This window comes from Oppia nitens, unplaced genomic scaffold (genome assembly GCF_028296485.1).
Source record: "Oppia nitens isolate AA-2021 unplaced genomic scaffold, nextdenovo-longstitch-racon4-pilon3 scaffold6_pilon_pilon_pilon, whole genome shotgun sequence".
Taxonomy (NCBI): Eukaryota; Metazoa; Arthropoda; class Arachnida; order Sarcoptiformes; family Oppiidae; genus Oppia; species Oppia nitens.
In genome coordinates, this window is record NW_026533250.1 from 4,154,729 (window position 1) to 4,177,460 (window position 22,732).

The 22,732-nt window shown below is 26.6% G+C and overlaps 4 protein-coding genes across 4 annotated transcripts; 2 read left to right on the forward strand and 2 right to left on the reverse strand.

The window, feature by feature from the left end:
- The first annotated feature begins 7,424 nt into the window (after nt 1–7,424).
- On the forward strand, nt 7,425–16,409 carry LOC128962714 (purine nucleoside phosphorylase-like). Its single transcript, XM_054309116.1, has 5 exons — nt 7,425–7,488; nt 15,048–15,217; nt 15,338–15,459; nt 15,708–16,053; nt 16,156–16,409. Exons 1-5 carry the CDS (start codon nt 7,448–7,450, stop codon nt 16,407–16,409), a joined length of 933 nt encoding a protein of 310 aa, XP_054165091.1. The 5' UTR covers nt 7,425–7,447.
- A 675-nt stretch (nt 16,410–17,084) lies between these two features.
- LOC128962196 (elongator complex protein 5-like) lies at nt 17,085–18,223 on the forward strand. Its single transcript, XM_054308549.1, has 2 exons — nt 17,085–18,037; nt 18,136–18,223. Exons 1-2 carry the CDS (start codon nt 17,262–17,264, stop codon nt 18,221–18,223), a joined length of 864 nt encoding a protein of 287 aa, XP_054164524.1. The 5' UTR covers nt 17,085–17,261.
- Nucleotides 18,224–18,260: 37 nt separating this feature from the next.
- On the reverse strand, nt 18,261–19,773 carry LOC128962195 (28S ribosomal protein S22, mitochondrial-like). Its single transcript, XM_054308548.1, has 5 exons — nt 19,404–19,773; nt 19,149–19,313; nt 18,925–19,068; nt 18,482–18,823; nt 18,261–18,389 (listed from the first exon to the last, which is right to left on the reverse strand). Exons 1-5 carry the CDS (start codon nt 19,746–19,748, stop codon nt 18,261–18,263), a joined length of 1,125 nt encoding a protein of 374 aa, XP_054164523.1. The 5' UTR covers nt 19,749–19,773.
- A 341-nt stretch (nt 19,774–20,114) lies between these two features.
- LOC128962184 (pyrroline-5-carboxylate reductase 3-like) lies at nt 20,115–21,443 on the reverse strand. Its single transcript, XM_054308536.1, has one exon. It carries the CDS (start codon nt 21,313–21,315, stop codon nt 20,242–20,244), a length of 1,074 nt encoding a protein of 357 aa, XP_054164511.1. The 5' UTR covers nt 21,316–21,443; the 3' UTR covers nt 20,115–20,241.
- Nucleotides 21,444–22,732: the final 1,289 nt, after the last annotated feature.

Below are 22,732 nucleotides of genomic sequence, written 5' to 3' on the forward strand. Positions count from 1 at the left end.
TAATAATATTCAGTGTTCAGTGTATTACTGTATATGTACTGTACATCTAATATTTATAGATGACATGACAGCAAAATTTAATAAATAAATAAATCTGAATAATAGTAAAAGTGTTTATAATTATTTAATAATAAATTAAATAATAATTTAAATAGATTTGAAATTTGTTACAAATGTAAAAACTAATACATTTATTTAACATAATTTATATCTTTGTATAGAAATAAAAATTTTTAAACTGTATTATTAAATTAATAAAACAAAAAAATTAAAATAATAAACCTATTTAATAGTTTTAACTTATTTAATAACTTTAACTATAAATTATTAGATTAGATTATAATTTAAGAGCATATATATATCATATAAATTATACTGTATATATATATTGAAATGCCAGTTTAATTTCTTAACTATAAATTAATTCAAATGTTTTAATTCAAATTAATTGTGATAATGATAATAATAATAATAAAAAACTGTAAATAAATGCAAAAATAATTGTTAATTAAAATTGCAAGAATAATAATAATAATAATAATAATAATAATAATAATAATAATAATAATAATAATAATAATAATAATAATAATAATAATAATAATAATAATAATAATAATAATAATAATAATAATAATAATAATAATAATAATAATAATAATAATAATAATAATAATAATAATAATAATAATAATAATAATAATAATAATAATAAAAGAGGAGGCACAGTGGTGTAGTGGTTAGTGTGTAGGGCTAGTAGAGTAATGGAGAGTAAGATCGTGAGTTCGAGCCCTGATGTGGAAAGCAATTTTTCTGAGAAAAAAAAATTGTTTTAACTGTGCTTCCCGTCCCTGCCCAACCAACGCTGTTTAGGACGGCCAACTTAAGTAGTATGGGGAAAGCGGGGTGCTAAGTGAGGACGAGTTTCTGCCCGACCCGGGTATCGGTACTTCGGTATCGGTGCCCACCTGGGGGTACCCGCAAGGGTGCTCCCACCCGGGGGTGCCTGTAAAAAGGTGCCCCCACCCCGAAGGGACGTCCGCAAGGATGTCCCTTCACCCTTCGAGTAGTTACTCGTCCTCACACGCAATGGCCACTTTTGTTTCAAAAAAATAAAAATAAAAATCCTATTTCAACAAACACATGTTAGTGGTGAGAAATGGGTGGCAATAGACACATGTTAGTGTTGAGCTTTCTCTAGGGACCGGGACCCCGTAAAAAGGCCACAAAATATATAAATATGATTACACGTAGTCGTAGGAATAACGGGGGGTGTTCGGGAGGTACCCTCTCAAATAAATCCCGCGTTCAGCAGGTAGGCATTGACTGCTGTTCGTTAAGTATGCATCATATCCCACGCAGTGATGTGCTATGCGGGCAAAGCTGTGATGTAATGCGACCGCAGACTAGTCAACAAAATCAGACTAACCTCCAAAATGTTTCAGTTCAAGCTGGTTCTCAGCAACAACTGACCAATTTGGTTGACAAATCGCAAAAGCGCATGAGATGGACACATGAGATGAATACCTTGATAATGCGCGAATACTACAGATCAACTCGACTCGAAACAAATATGACTGATTACAGAAACCAAATATACTTAGCATTCAAACAAAAATATCCAGAACTAAATGTAACGGAACAAAGAATTGCAGACCAACGGCGATTCTTAGCAAAGAATAATAAAATATCCCCGATTGAATTACAAGAAATCAAACAACAAGTGGCACATGAACTATCATTAAATGAAACAACTGAATTAAATACCACAGTAGAAGTAGTGCCAGAAATAGAAGAGACACCTACAACAACAGATAACATAAACAATACAAATGATGAAATAAAAAGAATAACAGCAGAAAATGAACTAAAAACATCTTTAGAACAATATAAAGACTTTGAAATAGAATTCAGACCTAAATTACCAAAAATAAGAAGTGGCATTAAAACAAGATCTACTATAATAACGATAAATGATATACTTAAAGATTACATCGAAGAAAATATGTCGTTGAGCGCAATTAATACAATAACGTATTGTGCAGCAGTAGCAGTATCGAGACTCTTAGGCTACAAAATAGAACACATGGCTACAACAAAACCAAATCAAGAAAATGTAATACCTAAATGGCAAAAGCGAATAGAGACACGGATAGAAGGGAAAAGAAAAATAATTGGAAGAATAACGCAAGTGTTAAATGGAATCAAATCAAAAAGACTTAACCAATCATTAAAAGATATATACAGATCATTACAGACAAAACCTGGAAAACCTGAATTTGAATCCATAATCCGAAATTACAACGACACATTAAAACAAACAGTTCAAGCACTATCACAAAGAATTAGAAGATATAAAATACAAAGCGAAAGACGAAAACAAAATACAATGTTCTATAATAACGAAAAAATGTTCTATAGAAATCAAAATAAAATAAATTCAAGCAATAATAACAATACACCACAAATAGATGAAATAGAAAACTACTGGAAAGAAATCTGGAGTAACCCAAAGGAATATAAAGAATCTAATTGGATAAATGATATTGAAGATGAAAATAAAGAAATACCACATATGACTTCAGTAAATATAATTAAAGATGACTTAACCGAAGCCCTCAATAAATCCCACAATTGGAAAAGCCCAGGACAAGACAAAATACAAAACTTCTGGTATAAACACTTTACAACAGTTCATCAACCAATGGCAATAGCAATGAATAAAATAATACAAACAGGACAAACCGATGACTTCCTCACTTCCGGAATAACATATCTACTCCCAAAAACAGAAAATACATCAGATCCCAGCAAATATAGACCAATCACTTGCCTAACAACAATGTATAAAATCCTAACATCCATAATATCAACAAAAATATATAATCATTTAAGTAACAACAACATAATAGCTGAAGAACAAAAAGGCTGTATAAAACACTCAATGGGTTGTAAAGAGCAATTAACAATAGACAATATCATAACAATAAGAGCTCGTCAAAAACATAGAAATCTTGAAATGGCATACATAGACTATAAGAAAGCATTCGATTCAGTCCCTCATAAATGGTTATTAAGAGTGTTAAAACTATATAAAATTGACAACACACTGATAAACACATTAGAAAATATGATGAAAAAATGGAATACTAAATTGTGTGTCAATACAAATAATGGAACAAAAATAAGTACAGAAATCAAAATAAATAGAGGAATATTTCAAGGAGATTCACTCAGTCCTCTGTGGTTCTGCTTAGCTATAAACCCACTGTCATCACTACTTAAAAAGCTAAAAGGCGTAAATCTAAAATCAAGTGATACAAAATATAATCTAACACATCTACTATATATGGACGACTTAAAACTATACGCCGAAAAAGAATCTGATTTAAATGCAATGCTAAAAACAACAGAAACTTTCTCCAATGATATAAATATGGAATTCGGATTAGATAAATGTGCTATAATGAAACTGAAAAGAGGAGTCTATTCTGAAAGAAATCAATACGAAACTGAAAACGGATATATAAAGGCACTAGAAAATGGAGATATATATAAGTATTTAGGAATTAAGCAAATGCATAAATCTAAAATGACAGAAGTTAAAGAAGAAATAAAGAAAACATTAAACCAAAGAATAATAAAAATACTAAAATCTCAACTAAACTCAAACAACAAATTCAAAGCCATAAACACTTGGGCTATACCTGTACTGACATACTCGTTCGGAATAATAAAATGGAGTAAAACAGAACTTGAGACCATTGAAAGACATATAAGGCGACAACTTACAATGTTTGGACTACACCACCCTAGAAGTTCTGTAGCACGACTGTGTGTTAGTAGAAAGCATGGGGGTAGAGGGTTACTAAACATTGTAAGCCTTGAAGCCAAACAGCGAGAATTGCTGAGAAAATACCATCAACAAAAATGCAATGTCTCAGAGCTCCACAAAATAACATCAACACTTGATTACAACTACACACCTCTAAATCTCAGCAATAATGAACATCAAATAGAAATACAAAATGAAAAAGAGAGGATTAACACATGGGCCTCAAAAGAACTCCACGGTAGATACAGAGCAGAACTCAACCAAACACACGTAGACGAAGAAATGTCTACAAAATGGTTGAAGTACGCCGGTCTTCATGGAGAGACAGAGGGGTTCATGATGGCAATACAAGATCGAGTGATTCCGACACGAAACCATCAGAAATACATCCAAAAGCTAAATATACCAACAGACAAGTGCAGGATGTGTCATATGGAGTCCGAAACAATAGAACATATACTAAACGGGTGTAAAGTACTCACAAACACCGAATACCTAAGCCGTCACAACCAAGTAGCCAAAATCATACATCAGGAATTGGCAATAAGATTCGGACTAACCAAAGAACCATTACCATACTATAGATACGAGCCACAAAGTGTAATGGAAAGCAACAGAGCCAAGCTCTACTGGGATAAAGAAATAAGAACAGATAAGACTGTGGCCCACAACCGCCCAGATATAGTACTAGTAGACAAACATCAAGATAAGGCGTACATAATAGACATAGCGGTCCCACTAACACACAAACTACAGGACACGCATAGTGAGAAACGCCGAAAATATACAGACTTGGCCTATGAGATCAATAAGATGTGGCGCATTAAGAAAGTTGAAATCATACCTATAATCCTATCATCAATGGCCGTAATACCGAAAAATCTGGCCCTAAGTTTGGAATCACTGGAAATCAGAAAAACTAAGATCTATGAAATGCAAAAAGCAGTGATACTTCAGAGTTGTAGAACAGTCAGAAAAGTACTAGACTTGAGTTGAGTCTAACCAGTCGTGTCTCTGCCACCAAAAGTGGCCGACACAGCTGTGATCACACCGGAACAACCGTGATATACAAAGATAATAATAATAATAATACAGGTATTAAAGCATTGAATGTTTCTTTTGTTGGGGTTTTTAGTAACGCAAACTTTTTTTAGTTAAAATAAAATGATTAAAAAATTTACACATTTTTTATATAAAATATATTTATAAATTAAAAAAATATGATTTTAATCGATGTTAGCTTTTCATGACTTATATTGAGATGATATCACTAGAAAATCTTGACAAACAATTTGCAAATAAATGCCATTTAATGGGCGATACATTTATTTTTTATATATAAAAACCGGTCTCTCATCGCACACCAGTCCTTCCCATTTTTCATTACTATATTTAGCATATCTAACAAAATCTAGACAATGATTGTCCCCGTAATATAAACTAATTGATTTTGATATATGTATTATAATATAAACAGTCAAATATATATATATATATATATAATTTTTGTTTTTCTAATACATAAAGTTTAATTTAAAAATTTATCATTCAATTAATTTTATTATTAGGAAAAAATTATCTAAAATTGAATAAAAGGTTTTTCTCGATATTTATTTGAGTAAAATATTTTTTTTGTAAATAATTTATTAATAAATATTTTTATACAAAAAATAACTATTTGTCATATTTTGTATTTATTTAAAACAAAATATGCAATAAATTAATTTATTTAAAGAAATAAGATTTTTAACACTCAAAAATTTTTGATAGACTTATAGTTAAAATATGTTAATTAATTGCAGTTTCCTGTTATTATCAATAATAAATCATTAATTAATCAAACAGTTTGTTATCTATATTAATAAGAAACAACAAAAGGAGTTCAATAATTTTTTTTAGAGAGAGATAATAATATCTATAAATTTATGTACAAAACATTTTTTTACTAATGCTTATCATTTATTTTTGTGTATATTTTTATGTATTACTCAAAGCTATTTAAATGTTGGGTTAATGTCTTTGATAAGACATTTTAAGTAATGTATTGAAAATAGATATTCTCATAGAAAATGTGATCATTTTAAATGATAAGTCATCGCATTTAAGTGAATATCTATAATAAAATTTTTAAATTTGGTAGCAAATGATCTAAATTTTTGTTGTTGTAATTATTAAATATTAGAAAAAAAACTCTAATTACTTTATTTGACAAATTATAAAGATTATAATTTTTATTAATATGCAAAACTAAAGTTTTAAAAATGTTTATTTTAACTTACATTTTATAAAATATTTTATTTAAAAAAATATTATTATGTAATTAAAAATACTGTAAAATTATTTTTCAATATTTAATTATCACGTATAAATAAATAATTTTTAAAATACTGTATAATAATACTGAAAATCATTTATTGTATTTAATTTTACAGTAAAACTAAATAATAATAATGAAAATAATAAATAAAATTTTTCATTGTAGGCGTTCACTATATGTTATTTTTTGGCAAATACAGTGAATAATAATAATGTTAGTAATGCATTGAATAATCAAAAAGACATTCAAATATATACTGTAATAATAAAATGTTAAATATAATAATAATATAACAATTTTAATCACAACTTGAGATATGCTCTCTAAATGATTGCATTAATATTGTAGATAAAAACCATTTTCAAGAATAAAACTGTAGATCTATTATATGATATGATTTTTTTTTGGTATAAATATTTGGCATAAAAGGAGATATTTGTGTCAAATATATCAGTATTTATTGTTTTCGCTATAAAACAGTGTTTAAAAAAATGTGAATTTATTTTTTTATTAACACTTACTACTTGTATGAATAAGATATTAATTTTTTCGTTTATTTATCAGATACTTATCTATGTATTTCTCAATTAAAATCTAAATTAAATGTATTGCCAAACATAGTATTAACATTGAATTAACATTTTTCAATACAAAAGAATTAATAATAATATCAAAATATATATTTTTTCACAAACACTATTGTTTTTTAAAACAATGTTAAAAATCTAATATAAAATAATTTTTATAATTTAATTGTTTTGTTATAACTGTATCTGATTTTTGTGTCTCAAAGTGCAACTATGCAATTATTATAATTACGTAATAATGTTGATATTGTATAGATTTTTACTTAAATTTATATCTATAATATATTTAAAATAAAATTTTAATAATAAATAAAATTTTACATAATAATTAAGTATAATAATCTAGATTTCTACAGGTGCAAGAAGTTTATTAAAAAATAATTGAAAAAATTATTAGAAAAATGTTTACAATATATATAAACATTTTTAAATGATTTTACAAATTTTAACAAATTGTACAATAAATCATGAGTTGTAATAATTTTTAACTTTTATTTTTACTTATGAAATAAATGTAAAATTAATACAGTATTAATTGTATTTAGATAAAATAGTATTTTACAATTGTTATTCAATTAAAACAAAATATTCAAACATTTTAATATAATAAACTTTTTAAAAAACTTATTTTAAACAATTAATATTTTTAGTATTGCTAAACCAATTTAAAATTACATTTAATTTTGTAAAACACTTTTTACGACACAAATGGAGAGTGATATTGAATTTTATGGTTTTCTTATATCAAGGTATTTTGAAAATTTATATATATTTTTATTTATAAAAAAAAATTACTTCAAAATATCTGTAAAGTTCAAATAAAATCAAATAATCACTTAATCTATGTTTTATTATATGACTTTCAAATGGCGCTACAGTTAATTATGATGTGATTTTGTCATTTAAATAGAAAATACTTAATTTGTTTTATTATATAGTTTTATTGTATTTAATTAAATGATAAACAAATTATGGGATGTTTTCTGTTAATTGAGATAATGTATTACTAATACAGTATTAGTAATGTATATATATATTGTAATAAAATTTAGCGATAATTGTTTATAACATGTTTGACGTTTTTTCTATGGCAATAAATACCTCAAAAACAAATTGCCATCAATTTAAAAGACAATATAAAAGACATTTCTCGACAATTAATTTAAAGAGAAAATAAAACTTACACTTAAAACTTGCTATATTTATAACTAAACTTAACATATCGTCCTAAAAAAATAGTAAGAAATTATTATTATAAAAAAATTGTCAATTACTTTGAGACGACATCAATGGTTATCAAATGGTTAAGTAGATCTGTTTCGGCTTTAATTGTTGTATCAATAAGTAATTTATAACAATTTATTATACTATCAGATAAATTGGTTTGAAAATATTCAATAATTAATTAATTATTTTCCAATTCAATTAATTGTAATTTGTAGTGACTTTAATACTAATAATATTTAAGAATTTGATTGATTAGAATTAAATTTATTTTAAAAACTTCAATAAAATAATCAATAAAATGCCGAAACAGATATATATCCTATTAGTGAAAAAAAACTTTTTTGACTAACCATTGATGTCAATTAAATTAAACCAAAAAAAACTTATTATATATACTCAACGTTCAAATTAAATTATATTTCCAATTTTAAGGTTAGATTTATATGAGTAAAACTGGTATCCGTTTATAAACTAATTTATTAATAAAACTTTTTAAGAAAAAAAAGATAATCAAATAAAATCTATAAATATAAATATAATTTTCATTAAATAAAAAAAGAAAATGAATGGAAATCACATAATAAATGATGGGTATGTATTAGTAATGTTTATTTTATAAAGTTAATTATTTTTTACACTAAATTATAGTTTTATATATTTAATTTTAGTTAATTTTTATACAATATATCTTAAAATTATACTTATAAAATACATAGTTGTAGACTATGTTAAATTGTAATTTATTTTTATCAGATTTTAAAATATTGTCTATTTTTAGCACTTAATTTAGTAATAAGTGTCTCGGTCATAGTTTAATTATATTTACTGTAACAATCAATTTATCAAATCAAATATTTTATGTTAATTTTGGTTTATTTGTTTTTCTTATAAAATCAATTTGATATGCCTTAAGATATAATTCTGTATAATATTATAAAACTTATTATAACTTATAATATAAACATTTTAAACAAATATATCACAAACAACTACTACAGGTATATATATATATATATTATATATAAATAGTTGCAAATAGTTTTTTGAATAATCCAAATGCTTGTGCTATTTATCCTAAAATTAAATGACTTATTATATACTAATTATTACATGTATTATATTAAGTTTATATATTTTGTTGCAATTTTTATATTTGTGTCTCAATTGGTTTCTCAAAGTGTCTGATCACTTATATAAAGAGGAGTTCCTGTTCACAACTGTCCCAAACAGGTCTGAGAGTAAGAGAGAGAGAGAGAGAGAGAGAGAGAGAGAGACTATAAAATTTATATTATGTTTGTTTCATATGTAAAATCATATTCAAACAAATTATCAATTTATTTATTTTGTTATTTTTATTATTATTTTTATTTATTGTTGGCCATACCAAATGAGATCACGTAATAATTATTAGATTATCTATCTTTATATAATATTAATTGCAAAAAAATCTGTAGTTATAGTTCAAAATCAAATGCTTTCACCTGTCATTATATAACGATTTTTGTTTGTTTGTTAGAAATTAGCATTTTTTCATATCCTTAAATCAAATTTGTATTATAAATTTATGTTTATTTTATTATTATTTAGATATCTTAATGGAAAAAGTCTCTTTAGATAATAAATAATCATTAGCCAGCAATTATTTAAGCAGTTTAAAGTCATTTAAACTATTAATTGATATATTACTTATAAATAAATATATATTTATATACAATCATTTTATAATCATAAATAACTATAAATATTTTAGACTATATGTTATTCAGCAAAATTTAGTTAAATAAATGTTATAAATATTAGTAAATTAATTTTAATTATATCAAATTAAAATATTATTTTATTTTTTATTACAAATAATTTTTATTAGTTATTTTAATAGCAAAACATTTAATAATTAAATAATAAATTAAGTTATTGTTTTAAATATAATCGTAAAAATTGTCAACAATATAAATTATATTACTAATGATTTGAAGTCTATTATAATGAAACAATAATCAACATATATTGATTGTATATATTTTCTCGTTGATAATAATAATAATTATTATTATTATTATCTGATATAACTTTTAATTTGATGTAAACTTTTTTTTATTACTTATTTTATTTGCAATCTGTATAACTAAAGTAATGTATGATATAATAAATTTGTTGCAATATACAAACTGCTAACTAATTAGACAATTATAACAGTAGTAATATATAGTATATAGCTTTACATTAAAAAAAAAACAATTAATGTTTATTAACTTCAATCAAAGTAATTGTGTTTTTAAAGTTTGTTTATATGTTTATCGACATCAATATTATTTAATATCAAAGTACTTAGTATATTATAAAACACATTTTTAGAAAAATTAATTGTTGTAAAATTCCACACAAAATTTTACCCAAAATTTATATATATATTTATATATACTTACAAACAGATTAAATACTAAACCAGTTGAGAATGCTAGAAAGCATTTCCAGCCGAACTCCTTATTCTAATTAAATATTAAATTAAATCATGTAAAGTATCAAATGACTCAATTTGACAAAATAAACTTAATTTTAGTCATTTAGGGTATCATATCATTCATTGAAATTATGATGATTAACACAAATTTCAACTTAAAAAAAATTATTTCACTCTTCATATTTCTGTTTGTAAAAATATATATAAATTTATTCTTATCTATTATAACTTATTTTTGATGATTTATTCAATTTTTTTTACTTTGTAAATAAATTTATTGCAAATCATTTAAACTAAAGTCCAGTCAAACTAAAAACCCATTGTGAATGAGGCCTTCCTATTCATAATAATTGATTTAAACGATTAGTTCAATTTTAATTAAATTATTTATAAATATAGTGGTATTTTATTTTATTTCTTAGGGATGGTGAGGGGCTTATGGCCATGCGAACGTAATATGTGAATCGCCCCTATGTCAATGGATATGTCTAATTATTACTATATTTACTTTGATAAGGAATTAAAGTTTATTAGCTTTAAACAAATATTTATTGATTATTAAGAAACTGGGATAAAATATTACCAAAAAAATTCTATATATATATCAGGGTTAAGCAAGGTTTTGGATTTTAGGGGGGATTAGGGTGGGGTGTAGAATTTTATTGCATTTTCAAACGGCAATTTTTTCAAAAAACAAAGGGGGTTTAAGAGAAAATTCCCTAAAATTTCATTAAATTTCCAAATATTTCCATGTAAATTCCATAAAGTTCCAATAAGTTCCCGTATAAATTTCTAGGAAAATAGGTAAATTTTCTCAAAATATAATTAATTATTTAAAAATTAATATAAACAAATTTTAACAAAAAATAATAATGTATTTAAAATTTAAAAATAGTTGATAAAAGCTTTAAATTCATATAATAATTAGATTCATATAAATTTTAATAACATAATAACACTTACTAAAATAGTATGAATTAAAAACTCAAGTATCTCATTTTAGGGGGTCATTTGGCTTAATCCCCTACCCCCCTTGCTTAACCCTGATATATATATATATTTATCAATAAACACTCGTATTTTTATTATGCAATTAAAGATTAGATGACTATATATTTTTCTAAAAAAAACTTAAATCTCATCCAAAAAAGCATAAATAGTCACTCATTTGGACAGTTATTAATAAGTTTTATTAAAAGTTATTTATATTGTATTTAGTAAAATATAATATAATTGAATGTAAAAAAAATTGTGTCTAAAATTGTATGATTTTTATAATGATTTCACTAATTGTTGAAAAAAATTTGTCAGTTAATAGTCATCAATTTAACATTAATAGCATTATTAATGATATTAATGATATTGTGCCCAATAATAATAATAATAATAATAATAATAATAATAATAATAATGTATTAAATTTTGACTCAATTGCTAACAATTTGCTAAACAATCCCAATATTTATGTAGTAAACCATAGCCGAGAAACTGATGGGTGAGTTATTTTTTGAAGAGCAGAAAATATGTTGTTTTTATTATTATTATTTGAATTTATTTCAAAAAAATGGTAATAAATATTTTCACATTTATATATTATAATTTTTTTAATGTCGTTTTATGACCACAAATAAAAATCCGGCAAAAATTCTCATCCAAAATATAAATCATTTTTATTAAAATCTCATTAAAAAAATCACTATAAAAATCTCTAATGAATTACAGGTGAGAACTAAGATATTAAGCGCTTAATACCTTTAAAAAATAAAAGAAAATTTTTATAATTAAATAATAAAAATTATTTATTATATTAAATGTTTGGGAAATAAGATTTAGATAAACTAAAAGAAAACTATTCATTGATATTCATAGCATAATGTGAAATGCATTTTAAAACATTAGAAAACTTGAAATATATATATATTTATCTTTTTTAGAAATACATAAAAAATAGATAGCAATCGTTATTATTTTGATTTAAGGCTTAGTCCCCAAAAATATATATATATCTTATCTGTCGTTTCGACAGATAATAAACGGGATATGAAATCAACAAAAATGTATTTTTTTCTGTATAATAGAGTTAAAAAAGAGAGTGTGAGATAAGTTAATTCATGATTATGTTTGGCGATTGCGATACACATATGAAATATAGTGTATATTAAAAATATATATAAAATGAGAGAGCAGAGAGAGAGAGAGAGAGAGAGAGAGAGAGAGAGAGAGAGATATGGACCTAAAAATATTATACAAACTTTTGCCATCATATAAATGGTAATAATCTCTTAAAAATCTAAGAGAAATGTTATTTTTCTCTGTTGTTAAACGATTATAATCTTAACAGTAATATATTTTAACCAACTTTCCTCTCTCTCTCTCTCTCTCTCTCTCTCTCTCTCTCTCTCTTTCTCTCTCTAAGTTCAACCTATTATATCCTGTATGTGTCCAATGTTAACGGTTTTAGATAAGGAAAAGTAATTTTTATCATTTCATTTGCTTTTATATTTTGTTATGATAAATAGCTATATATAATTTTTTTAACAACTATATTCATTGATATATCGTATCTATAGTAGATATATACTTAATTTTTTTACCATAAAATGTTTGTTTCATTTTTAAAAAATACTATTCAAAAATGTTGAAACAGATTATTATCTTTTAGTATTTTCTTGTTATCTAATACTGTATTAAATCTTTTTTACATATTTATCATAACTAATATCAAACTAACAAATAATAAGTTACTGATATTTTTATAGAAAATTTGTTTAAAAAAAAAATTAACATAATTTTTCAAATATATATAATATATTTTTTAAAAAATTAATTTTATAAAATATCTAAACTTGATAGAAAAAACCTTATTTATTATTGTGATATTTAGTCACAAATATTATTATTTTTATAGATAGAAATTTTTTTAACCATATTATCATCATAAGATAATGAAATAAAATATAAATTGTTTGTTTGTTAGCAATAATAACATTTTACAAACAATATATTAATATATATAATAATAATAAAATACTTTGTCAGATAAGTTTTATCGCAATCAGATTTTTTCAAACTATATTTAATATTTTTATTATATTATCTACAATAATACTGTAGTAATAAAAATAAAAAGTTTTTATGTACTAATATGTATTATACTAGTGTTTAAATCGATTAACAAAATCAAAAATTGAAGACAAATGAGAACAACATTTCTAAGAAATGTAAATATTATTATATCTTATTTTTTCGAGAAAATAATAATATAAAAAAATCTCAATCAATGTTTACCGTAAAATGTAATTTATATGATAAGCAGTATTTATATAATAACAACAAAAATTGTTGATAATATATAAATATATATATATATATATATAATAAAGGTTACATAACTTGCAACACTTTTTTAGAGATTGTTTTTATCGTTAAATATAATATATATATATTATTTGAAACTTTTTTTTAAATTTTATTTATTAACTCAAACCCAATTAATTTGCATCCAATCACTTAATAATTCAACTAAAACTTTATAATTAGTTAGTATACTGTAGTAGTAGTAGTAATATTATTCATGTGATGTTTGTAATCAATGGAAAATCTTAATATTGAATTTTTTTAAATTTTAATAAAATTTATATTTCCAATCGCTAATATTTGAAAATAAATATAAAAATTAATGATTAAATTAATAAAAATTTTCAAAAAATAACAAACAAAAAACAATTAAACGATTAAATAATTTCTTATTAACCAAAAGAAGTCATTCAAAAATCTAGTTTTTTAACGATTATGTGTTGTTGTTGTTAATGGAGAAGTGGTTATAATCTTTTAGTGACACTGTTTTGTTGTTTTTTAAATTTAATTTTTTAGTTTATATAATTGCTTATCAATTTTATTATAACTAATTTGAATATACAGTACATTTTATTAGTCACACAAAAATATGGGATTCAAATAACAAAAATAACCAAAAAAAAGTCAAATAAAGAAAAATGCTTATCAATTAATATTATTAAAATTACTTTAAACAAATTTCATGGACATATGATATTTTAAATGTATTGCGCAAAATGTATATTTTATCAATTTATAATATCTTATATTTTTAAGTTAATTACCTAAAGTTATTTACAAATAATTTTGCAAATATTTTTTTTTTGATTATAAAATAAATTTATATATTTATATAAAATTTATATATTATATGATAATGCTAAATGCTAAATTAATGCTTAAATAATAAAAATGTAAAATTAGAAAAATATATAATATATAGAAATTAATAAATTTCAACATTATTATAAAACAATCCATTGATTTTATATTTTAATATATTTATGTTATTTTTTAAAAAGCAATATTTATCAGATATATTACTAATCAAAAATAAGAATATTCCGTAAATTGATTAATTAATATACAGTAAATAAATTTATTTTAAAAGAGTTTATTTATTTTTCCTTTAATATTAGACATTAAAACATAAAAAACAAAAAAAAAATGTTTTTGTAAGCAGTAAATGAATGTTCAATTAGAAAACAAAACAAACTCATCAATAAATATATGACTAATAAATAAATCAATTATTTTTTATGTTTAAATGATCTGTCATTTTAGATATGAATACGAAGAGATCGACAAAATAAGCAAATATTTGTTTCAAAGGACTAAACACAGGCCTACTATTGGCATAATATGCGGATCAGGATTGGGTGGTTTAGCTGATCTATTGACCGATAAGGATGTCTTCAAGTACGAGACGATACCTAACTTTCCTGTTAGCACAGGTAGGCTAAAAAAATAATGGGAGCGTTTAATTTTTGTAACACCATAACATCCAAAAATATGACCATTAAAAATAAGTAGCGATAAAAAAAATTATCAATAAAATCCAATCTCCCATTTAGTGTCTGGTCATAGCGGGTGTCTAGTGTTTGGCTACCTTAGAGGTGTCTGTCTAATAGCTATGAAAGGCCGGTTTCATCCATACGAGGGCTACCCTATGGCTAAATGTGCAATGCCTGTCCGGGTCTGTTTTAATTTATATATGCATATAATAATTATTAAATAAACATTAAGTAAACATACTAAATAATTACATAATATTAAATAATAATTTATGATAGCATAACATTTAGCAAAAAAACAAAAATTTGCACAAAAAAAATAATTATACATACATAATATTTAGCAATTACATATTAAAAAAAATTAAACTAAATGTTTTAACAATATATTGTGATTATTGAATGTGTAATGTTTGACACACAAAAATAGTTGATGAAATTGATGGGAGTAAAGACATTGATAGTGACAAACGCGGCGGGAGGTCTCAACAAGGGCTACAATGTGGGCGACATTATGATCATCAAAGATCAGATCAATTTGCCGGCGTTTGCCGGTAATAGTCCGTTGAGGGGCGTGAATGATGACCGCTGGGGCGTCCGATTTCCCGCTATGAACGACGCTTACAATAAGGATCTAATGAAAATTGCCAAACATTGCGCTCAGGAGCTGAAAATCGATCGATTTATGCGCGAAGGTGTCTACGTTATGACTGGCGGTCCGTCCTATGAATCGGTAGCCGAAGTCAAGTTTCTCAGCAACTATGGCGACGCCGTCGGTGCGTAAAAATTGTCATCAAATGTCTCAAAAAATGAGACAAATTGTCTGTTGTATCTTAATGATTGTTTATATATATATTTATTTGTTTCAATGACTATAGGTATGAGCACTTGCCATGAGGTAACAGTCGCTCATCACTGCGGTCTAAAAGTAGTCGGATTTTCTCTGATAACCAACAAATGTGTCAGCGATTACAATACCAAAGAGGTGGCCAATCACGAGGAGGTCATACAGGCGGCCAATGAAAGAGCCAAAGACTTTGAGCGACTTATTGAAAGTTTGGTCGAAAAGTGCAACAAATATGAAGAGTTTTTGAATAAACGAAAATCAATTAACGTTACTAATGGTCACTAAATTTTGATTACAATTGTATTGTTTAAACAAAATATAAAAAGTCTATAATAATGAAATAAAGATATATTTTGATTTATATTTAGTAATGTGTTGTTAAATAATTTGAAATAAATGCTAATAAACTAAATTTATATTTTACTGGTAGTTCAATAAAATAGATTTTTTTTAAATTGTTTAAAATTAACTAAATTTTCTATTTTATTCAAATTTTCTATTTTCTAATGTAATTAAAATAATATTTCTATTTATTGTTTAATCACTTGATTTCTATCCAATACTCTCATAAAATCTGTAGATTATTTAGATTATTATTTTTATAAAAAAAATTCAATGACATTATAGACAACGGGTAGACCATGGATGACATGAATCCAATAGAAATAAAAATACCATAAATTGCTTAATTCTGTGATAAAAACAATGGCAACTTTTTTTCTTCAATTAAATGGACAACAAATAGATAATATTAGAAGTAATTATTGAAATAAGTCTTACATTAAAATCAAAAGATTTATAAACTTTAAAAAATAAACAAATTATATGTTAATTGTCTGACAATTATTAATATAAATTTAAATTAGATTTTTTTAACAAACAAACCAAACGATTGATTGTTTTTTATTAGTGATAAAAACCTTTTTTTTTATTTGTCTTCACTAAAACCCGAAGTCCGGTCACTCAATAATCGGGATTAATGTGTGTCTGATGTCGTCGCCTGTCGTCACACATAAGCGGCAGCACTGATGGCAGTGACTGTCTGTTTGATTACACGTGCAGTCAAACAGTTGTTTTTTGTTTATTATTAAACAGTAGTTTCACATCATTTTCTCTACACTTGACTGTTGTCTCCCAATGGTTGCACCGAAACTGGTGACCAAATTGGTCACATCGGTAGACAGTTCGCCGTTTATACTCATTGGCCATCGGCTGACATGTGATGTCCGGCCACTGGTTGTGTCGCTGATCCACAATCGGCTCAAACAAGTGAACGTCGCTTTGGTTTGCATTGAAAACTCGTCTCAGGTCTTGACGTCCGATCATTTCTTAAGACATACCAGTGATGGTCCGAAACGGGAGTTCAAAGTCATCGATTTGTACGCCAAATATCACACAATCGATAGTGACGTTTGTCAACACTTACTTCAAGCGATGGAACAGCTGAGTGATGATTATGTTGTGGTCATCGATTCGTTGACACCGATCATCCTAATGGATCAGCTCTACCAAACCAATTGTCTTTTGTATCGATTGTTTAATAGATTTAAACAATTGATTTGTATTCTTCACGAAGACTGTCATTCACAACATATTACTGAATCTATTGAACAGTTATCACATTCAGTCATCCATTTGTCCGCAACTGAAGACAAAACATTTAAAGCTATTATAAGACACCGAAAGCCTCACCGAAAGACACACTTTTGTGTCCAACAGTCGATGGAATTCTTCACAATCATAGACTATAATATCATTTACAGTAAAGACAATAATAATGAGTCCAAATATATGCCACCGATGATGACGACCAGTCAGACAGCAACTGATCCAACACTTAATATACCATTTAATTTGACGCTCAAAGACAGTGAATTGGAGGCCAAAAACAATCTATTATTGCCTTATATTAAGTAAACTTTTTAAAAATTATTTTCTTATATTAACTAACATTTTATACAATCATTTATTATAACAAAATCTATCCAATGTTTGGTTCACTATTTTTTAGGACACATGAAGACACAAAAGTGTTTTATGAATACGACAAGAATGATGACATCGATGAGGAAGATCCCGATGAAGACTTAGACATTTAGATGGTGTAAAATACTTGGAAGTCATTCAATTGGTCGATCATGTCTTCAATCCGTGAGCTCTCTGTATATCATCCGTCAGACTTGCCTTTTGTCTCTGAATTTCTTCATATTTCTGAAGCGTTAGCTCAAGAATCGGTCTTTCAATTGATTCTTCGGTTATATATTTCTTAAAGATTTAATAATTGTTATTTAGAAAAAAAATGAATTGTTTTTTTATACATTGATTAATAAAAAATTATGTGAAATATTTTACAATACCTTAATCAGTGATATATCTTCAACTCTATTGATACTGTTTTCATCCGAAAGATGTGAATCTCCCGAATGAATAGCATAATAAAGTTGACACAAATCAGTCGCATCGCCGATGGTCTCACTCAGTATGAATTGATTTAATAGTTCATCGATTTTCTTGAAATAAACTAAATAATAGCAAAACGGACCGAAATGTCTGGTAGACTGTAAACCCAATACATCGTTGTTGGCCACCATATGGTCATACGTTTTATAACAGATTTCTATGTATTCCGGATCGTTGGGTTCAAACTGAAGACAGGCCCGATTGAGGACAAACTCATACTCTCGTCGATCCAATACATTCTGCAATAATGGTCATACAATTAGTGTCACAATTAATATGTGATTAAAACAAAGATATTAATTTAATTTATTTTTTTGGCCCGAAATTAAGTTTTAATTACCGTTAAGTGCGGTTCGGAAAACATATTCGGTTTTTCCATAAGTCGTTCTTCTTTTGGAAAAAACATTTGATTCATTCGATACCTTTCCTCGCGATTTGCTTCACGTAATATACCGTTAGTTTCGCGGACAACAATAAGTCTAGTCTGAAGCAAATAATACAATTGATTAATCAATTAGTTAAATCAAGTCTTTTTTTGTTGTTGTTGTTGTCGTCATCGCAAACCTGATCACTGGATCCGGGACTCGAGTCAACAAAAATATATTTGCTGTCTATATAACCCTGAAGTTCATAATCGGTGGCTAATATACGGGGATTGTCCTCTTTGGGCGCCAACACCGGTGGCATTGCCAGCTGTTCTCCGGCTTTCATTCGGGCTATTTCTAGCGTCTGATCCAATGTTTATTACAATTAATTATCAAAGATATTAGTTGGACACAAGTTATACATAATGATTATCTTAACCGTAATATTGATTACCATTTTAAGTTCATTATCAGTCATGAATCGGACTTCATTGGACTTATGTATTAATTCAGGTCTCGTCTCAAACACTTTGTTGTCGTCAAAACCGATCAGTCGTTTCAAAATTGTCTGAACCGACGGTAATATAAAAGTGCTCTCCATTTGTGTCATCAATTGTTTGTCTTTGAGGACATTGACATAACTGTGACTAAAACGGCGATTCAATACAATTGAATGGCGTGTATTGTGACCCAAGACATGATTGACGGTAACCGATGATAATGTGGTAAATGGTTTGTGTGATCGACACAAATGTCGGTAAATTAGACACAAATTGCTGATTGAAGACATGCTTATCATGTGTTATGTATTAATAATAATCATTGAAATCAATGTTTGTTTGTATTATTTCAATACAAAACTTTATATTGTTTTTTGTATACATTTTGTGTGCCATCTCTTGTCATACCATTCATCCAATTCTTGAATTCTGGTTTTCTTTCTAAACAAAAAGTCTTCAGTTAAAGAGTCATAACTTAAGACCTCATAACTGATCGCAAAAAAAATCTAAAATTAAAACACAAAATACATACAAAAATAATAATAAAATCAAATTAACGGTAATTTAATTACATTAGAAAATAGAAAATTTAGTTAATTTTAAACAATTTTTTTATTTGAATTGATTTGTATTGAAAATAATAATATTTGAAAACAATTTTTGTTTAATAAATGACTTAAATTGAGAAACAAATTGATTGAATGAATGAATGATTGAATGATGACTACAACCGAAATGTGTTTGAAATGTTGGAAGTGTTTGTTCGGTCGACCAAATTGTAGGAAAATTTGCTTAATTTGGTAGTTCTTCTGCTAATTCTTTGGCCCTCTTGTGCGCCGCTTCTACAGCACCGGCCACTCCTGAGGCGACATCTGCTTTGTCGAGCACATGGATGCCATAAATGGCGGGTCCAGATGGCGAAGTGCAGCTATCCTTTAGCTCTGACGGATGTTTACCCGACTCTAGTAGCGTCAGTGCCGCGCACTGTACGGTTTTGGCGGCAAATTTTGTAGCCGTTTGACGATTGAGACCCATCTTGAAGGCGCCGTCGGCCAGAGAATTGATAAAATAGTAGACAAACGCCAATCCGTTGCCTCCCAGAGCACAGGCCGAGTCCATCTGGCTTTCGGGTATGTACTCGAGCTTCGATATGGTTGACAGCATATCCCTTATTAGTGGACTACACTTTTTGCTGTCCGGTTCCACATCGATGGCAGTAATGCCCAAACCATAAGCACAAGCAGTACTGATGCTTAATCTGTGCATTTCGATCATATACTTGTCCGGGTGTTCGGGATTCAATAGACACGCCCGGATCTGATCCAACTTTACACCGCTGACCAGCGATAGCACATACAATGGATGTTTCATATTTGGTATGAAATTTGTGGTCAACGGATGCGGACGCGAACCACCAATTTTGTAGCACTCTTTGATAACTGAGCCGTGAAAACACAGGAATACTATATCGCAGTCATATTTGGCGAATATATCGTAATTCCGTTTCGTAATGTGACAGCCCTTCTGTTTGATGGTCTCCAAGTTTTTTGTAGTCTTTGCCGACACATGTATGCGCTTTGGATCTACTTTTCCGTATTGAATTAGACCGCGAATGATGGCATCAGCTGTCTTACCGGCGCCGAGGAAACCGATCTTTGCTTCCGACAGATCTACCTTTCCTTTGCGTTTAGTGCTTGACTTTGAGCCCGACTTTGATTCCTTTGATTCCTTCTTATCCTTCTTTTCCTCCTTTTTCTCGTCTTTCGAATCAGTCTTTGTCTCTTCGGTCGGCTTTTCGTCGGCTTTTTTCTCTTCCGGTGCCTCAGCTTTCGGTTTCTCTTCGGTTGGTTTCTCTTGATCTGCCATTTCTTGTGATTTAGTTTTACAAGTAATTCAATTCAATCAGAATTTAGAAGAATTTTATCGATTTTTGTGACAAAAAACTGTTGATTTATAACGACTGATCTGTTCAACGAATTGATTGAATTATTTTGAATTTTCAAAAATTAAATAATTTTCAAACATTTAATTGTTGTCTTCACGAGAGTTAAATAATCATTATTGTTAACAATTCACGAGACAATTATATATTGAATTCAATGAACTGTTTTGTCTCAATCAAGTAATACACAATACAATAGAAATAAAAATACTAAAATATTAATAGTAAAACTTATTTAGGTTAGGAAATCAATTTAATTTACTAAAAGTAAAATATAAATCTAGTTTTTGAACACTTATTTCAAATTATTTTTTGTGTTTATCTTAATAAATGCAATACAATAAAAATTTTATTATTCTTTACTAAACTAATGTTTTCAAAATCAAAACTTTGATAATTATATGATAATAATTATTAAATTGTTATATTGTACAGTACAGTAGTGTTTCTATTGAATATTTAGAAAATCTGTTTATCAAACTAATTATCATATATAATATAATGTAATTGATTTATAATTTGTTTGAAAAAGTTTATCAATAAACAGATCAAATAAACTATTACCGTATACCGCGATCTTATCGGACCTGTCCTAAATTCGATTTTGGAAAATTACCGTGTATCTATGGTCCTATATGATGACAAAATAGGACCCCCTGTCCAATGTATGACAAAATAGGACCTCCCGGTCCTATTTTGTTAACAATTCATATAATCATTAAATAAATAATAATTACCGGGACTCAAATTATAGATGTCAACACAAATAAGATATAATATAACCGATACATCAATAGTGGTCCTAAATTTAGTAACTATAAAAAACAACCGGTTACCATGGTCCTATTTCGTGACATTTAAGGACACGTTTTACTTTATAGGACCTGGTCCGATAAGATCGCGGTATACGGTAATTGGTTTTTTTGCAATTGATTTCTGTCTCGTAGTCATTGTAACCAACATCGAGACAGAGCTGTAGACAACTTGAATATTACAGTACAGTATAAACATTGAGATCCAATGATATGGCCCGACGGTGAGCGGGCGGACAAACAACTCATAAGATTAAACAAATTGATTACAGAATACGACAGCTTTACAGATGATTATATCGAAGAACTGGATTGAAATATCATTTATTTTCAATGTCCTAATACTAAACTTAGATAAACTATTTTATCATAAAATGTATTTTAATTGCCGGCAAATCTTATCTATATATACACACAATTAATTATATAATACAACATTTAAAGTAATAGATAAAATAATTTTTATTTTATTTTGTTGTGATAACTATCAAAATAAGAGTTGAGTTTAAAATATAAAAATAAAAGTATA

Bases quoted from the DNA above. Each gene is read 5' to 3' on its own strand.
- LOC128962196 (XM_054308549.1), top strand. From the start codon at position 17,262: ATGGTTGCACCGAAACTGGTGACCAAATTGGTCACATCGGTAGACAGT. The intron at 18,038-18,135 runs GTAAACTTTTTA...ACTATTTTTTAG, and splicing joins CTATTATTGCCTTATATTAA to GACACATGAAGACACAAAAG.
- LOC128962195 (XM_054308548.1), bottom strand. From the start codon at position 19,748: ATGATAAGCATGTCTTCAATCAGCAATTTGTGTCTAATTTACCGACAT. The intron at 19,069-19,148 runs GTTTGCGATGAC...TATTTGCTTCAG, and splicing joins GTCCCGGATCCAGTGATCAG to ACTAGACTTATTGTTGTCCG. The intron at 18,824-18,924 runs GTAATTAAAACT...CCATTATTGCAG, and splicing joins TTTCCGAACCGCACTTAACG to AATGTATTGGATCGACGAGA.
- LOC128962184 (XM_054308536.1), bottom strand. From the start codon at position 21,315: ATGGCAGATCAAGAGAAACCAACCGAAGAGAAACCGAAAGCTGAGGCA.
- LOC128962714 (XM_054309116.1), top strand. From the start codon at position 7,448: ATGGAGAGTGATATTGAATTTTATGGTTTTCTTATATCAAG. The intron at 15,218-15,337 runs GTAGGCTAAAAA...TCTCCCATTTAG, and splicing joins TAACTTTCCTGTTAGCACAG to TGTCTGGTCATAGCGGGTGT. The intron at 16,054-16,155 runs GTGCGTAAAAAT...CAATGACTATAG, and splicing joins CAACTATGGCGACGCCGTCG to GTATGAGCACTTGCCATGAG.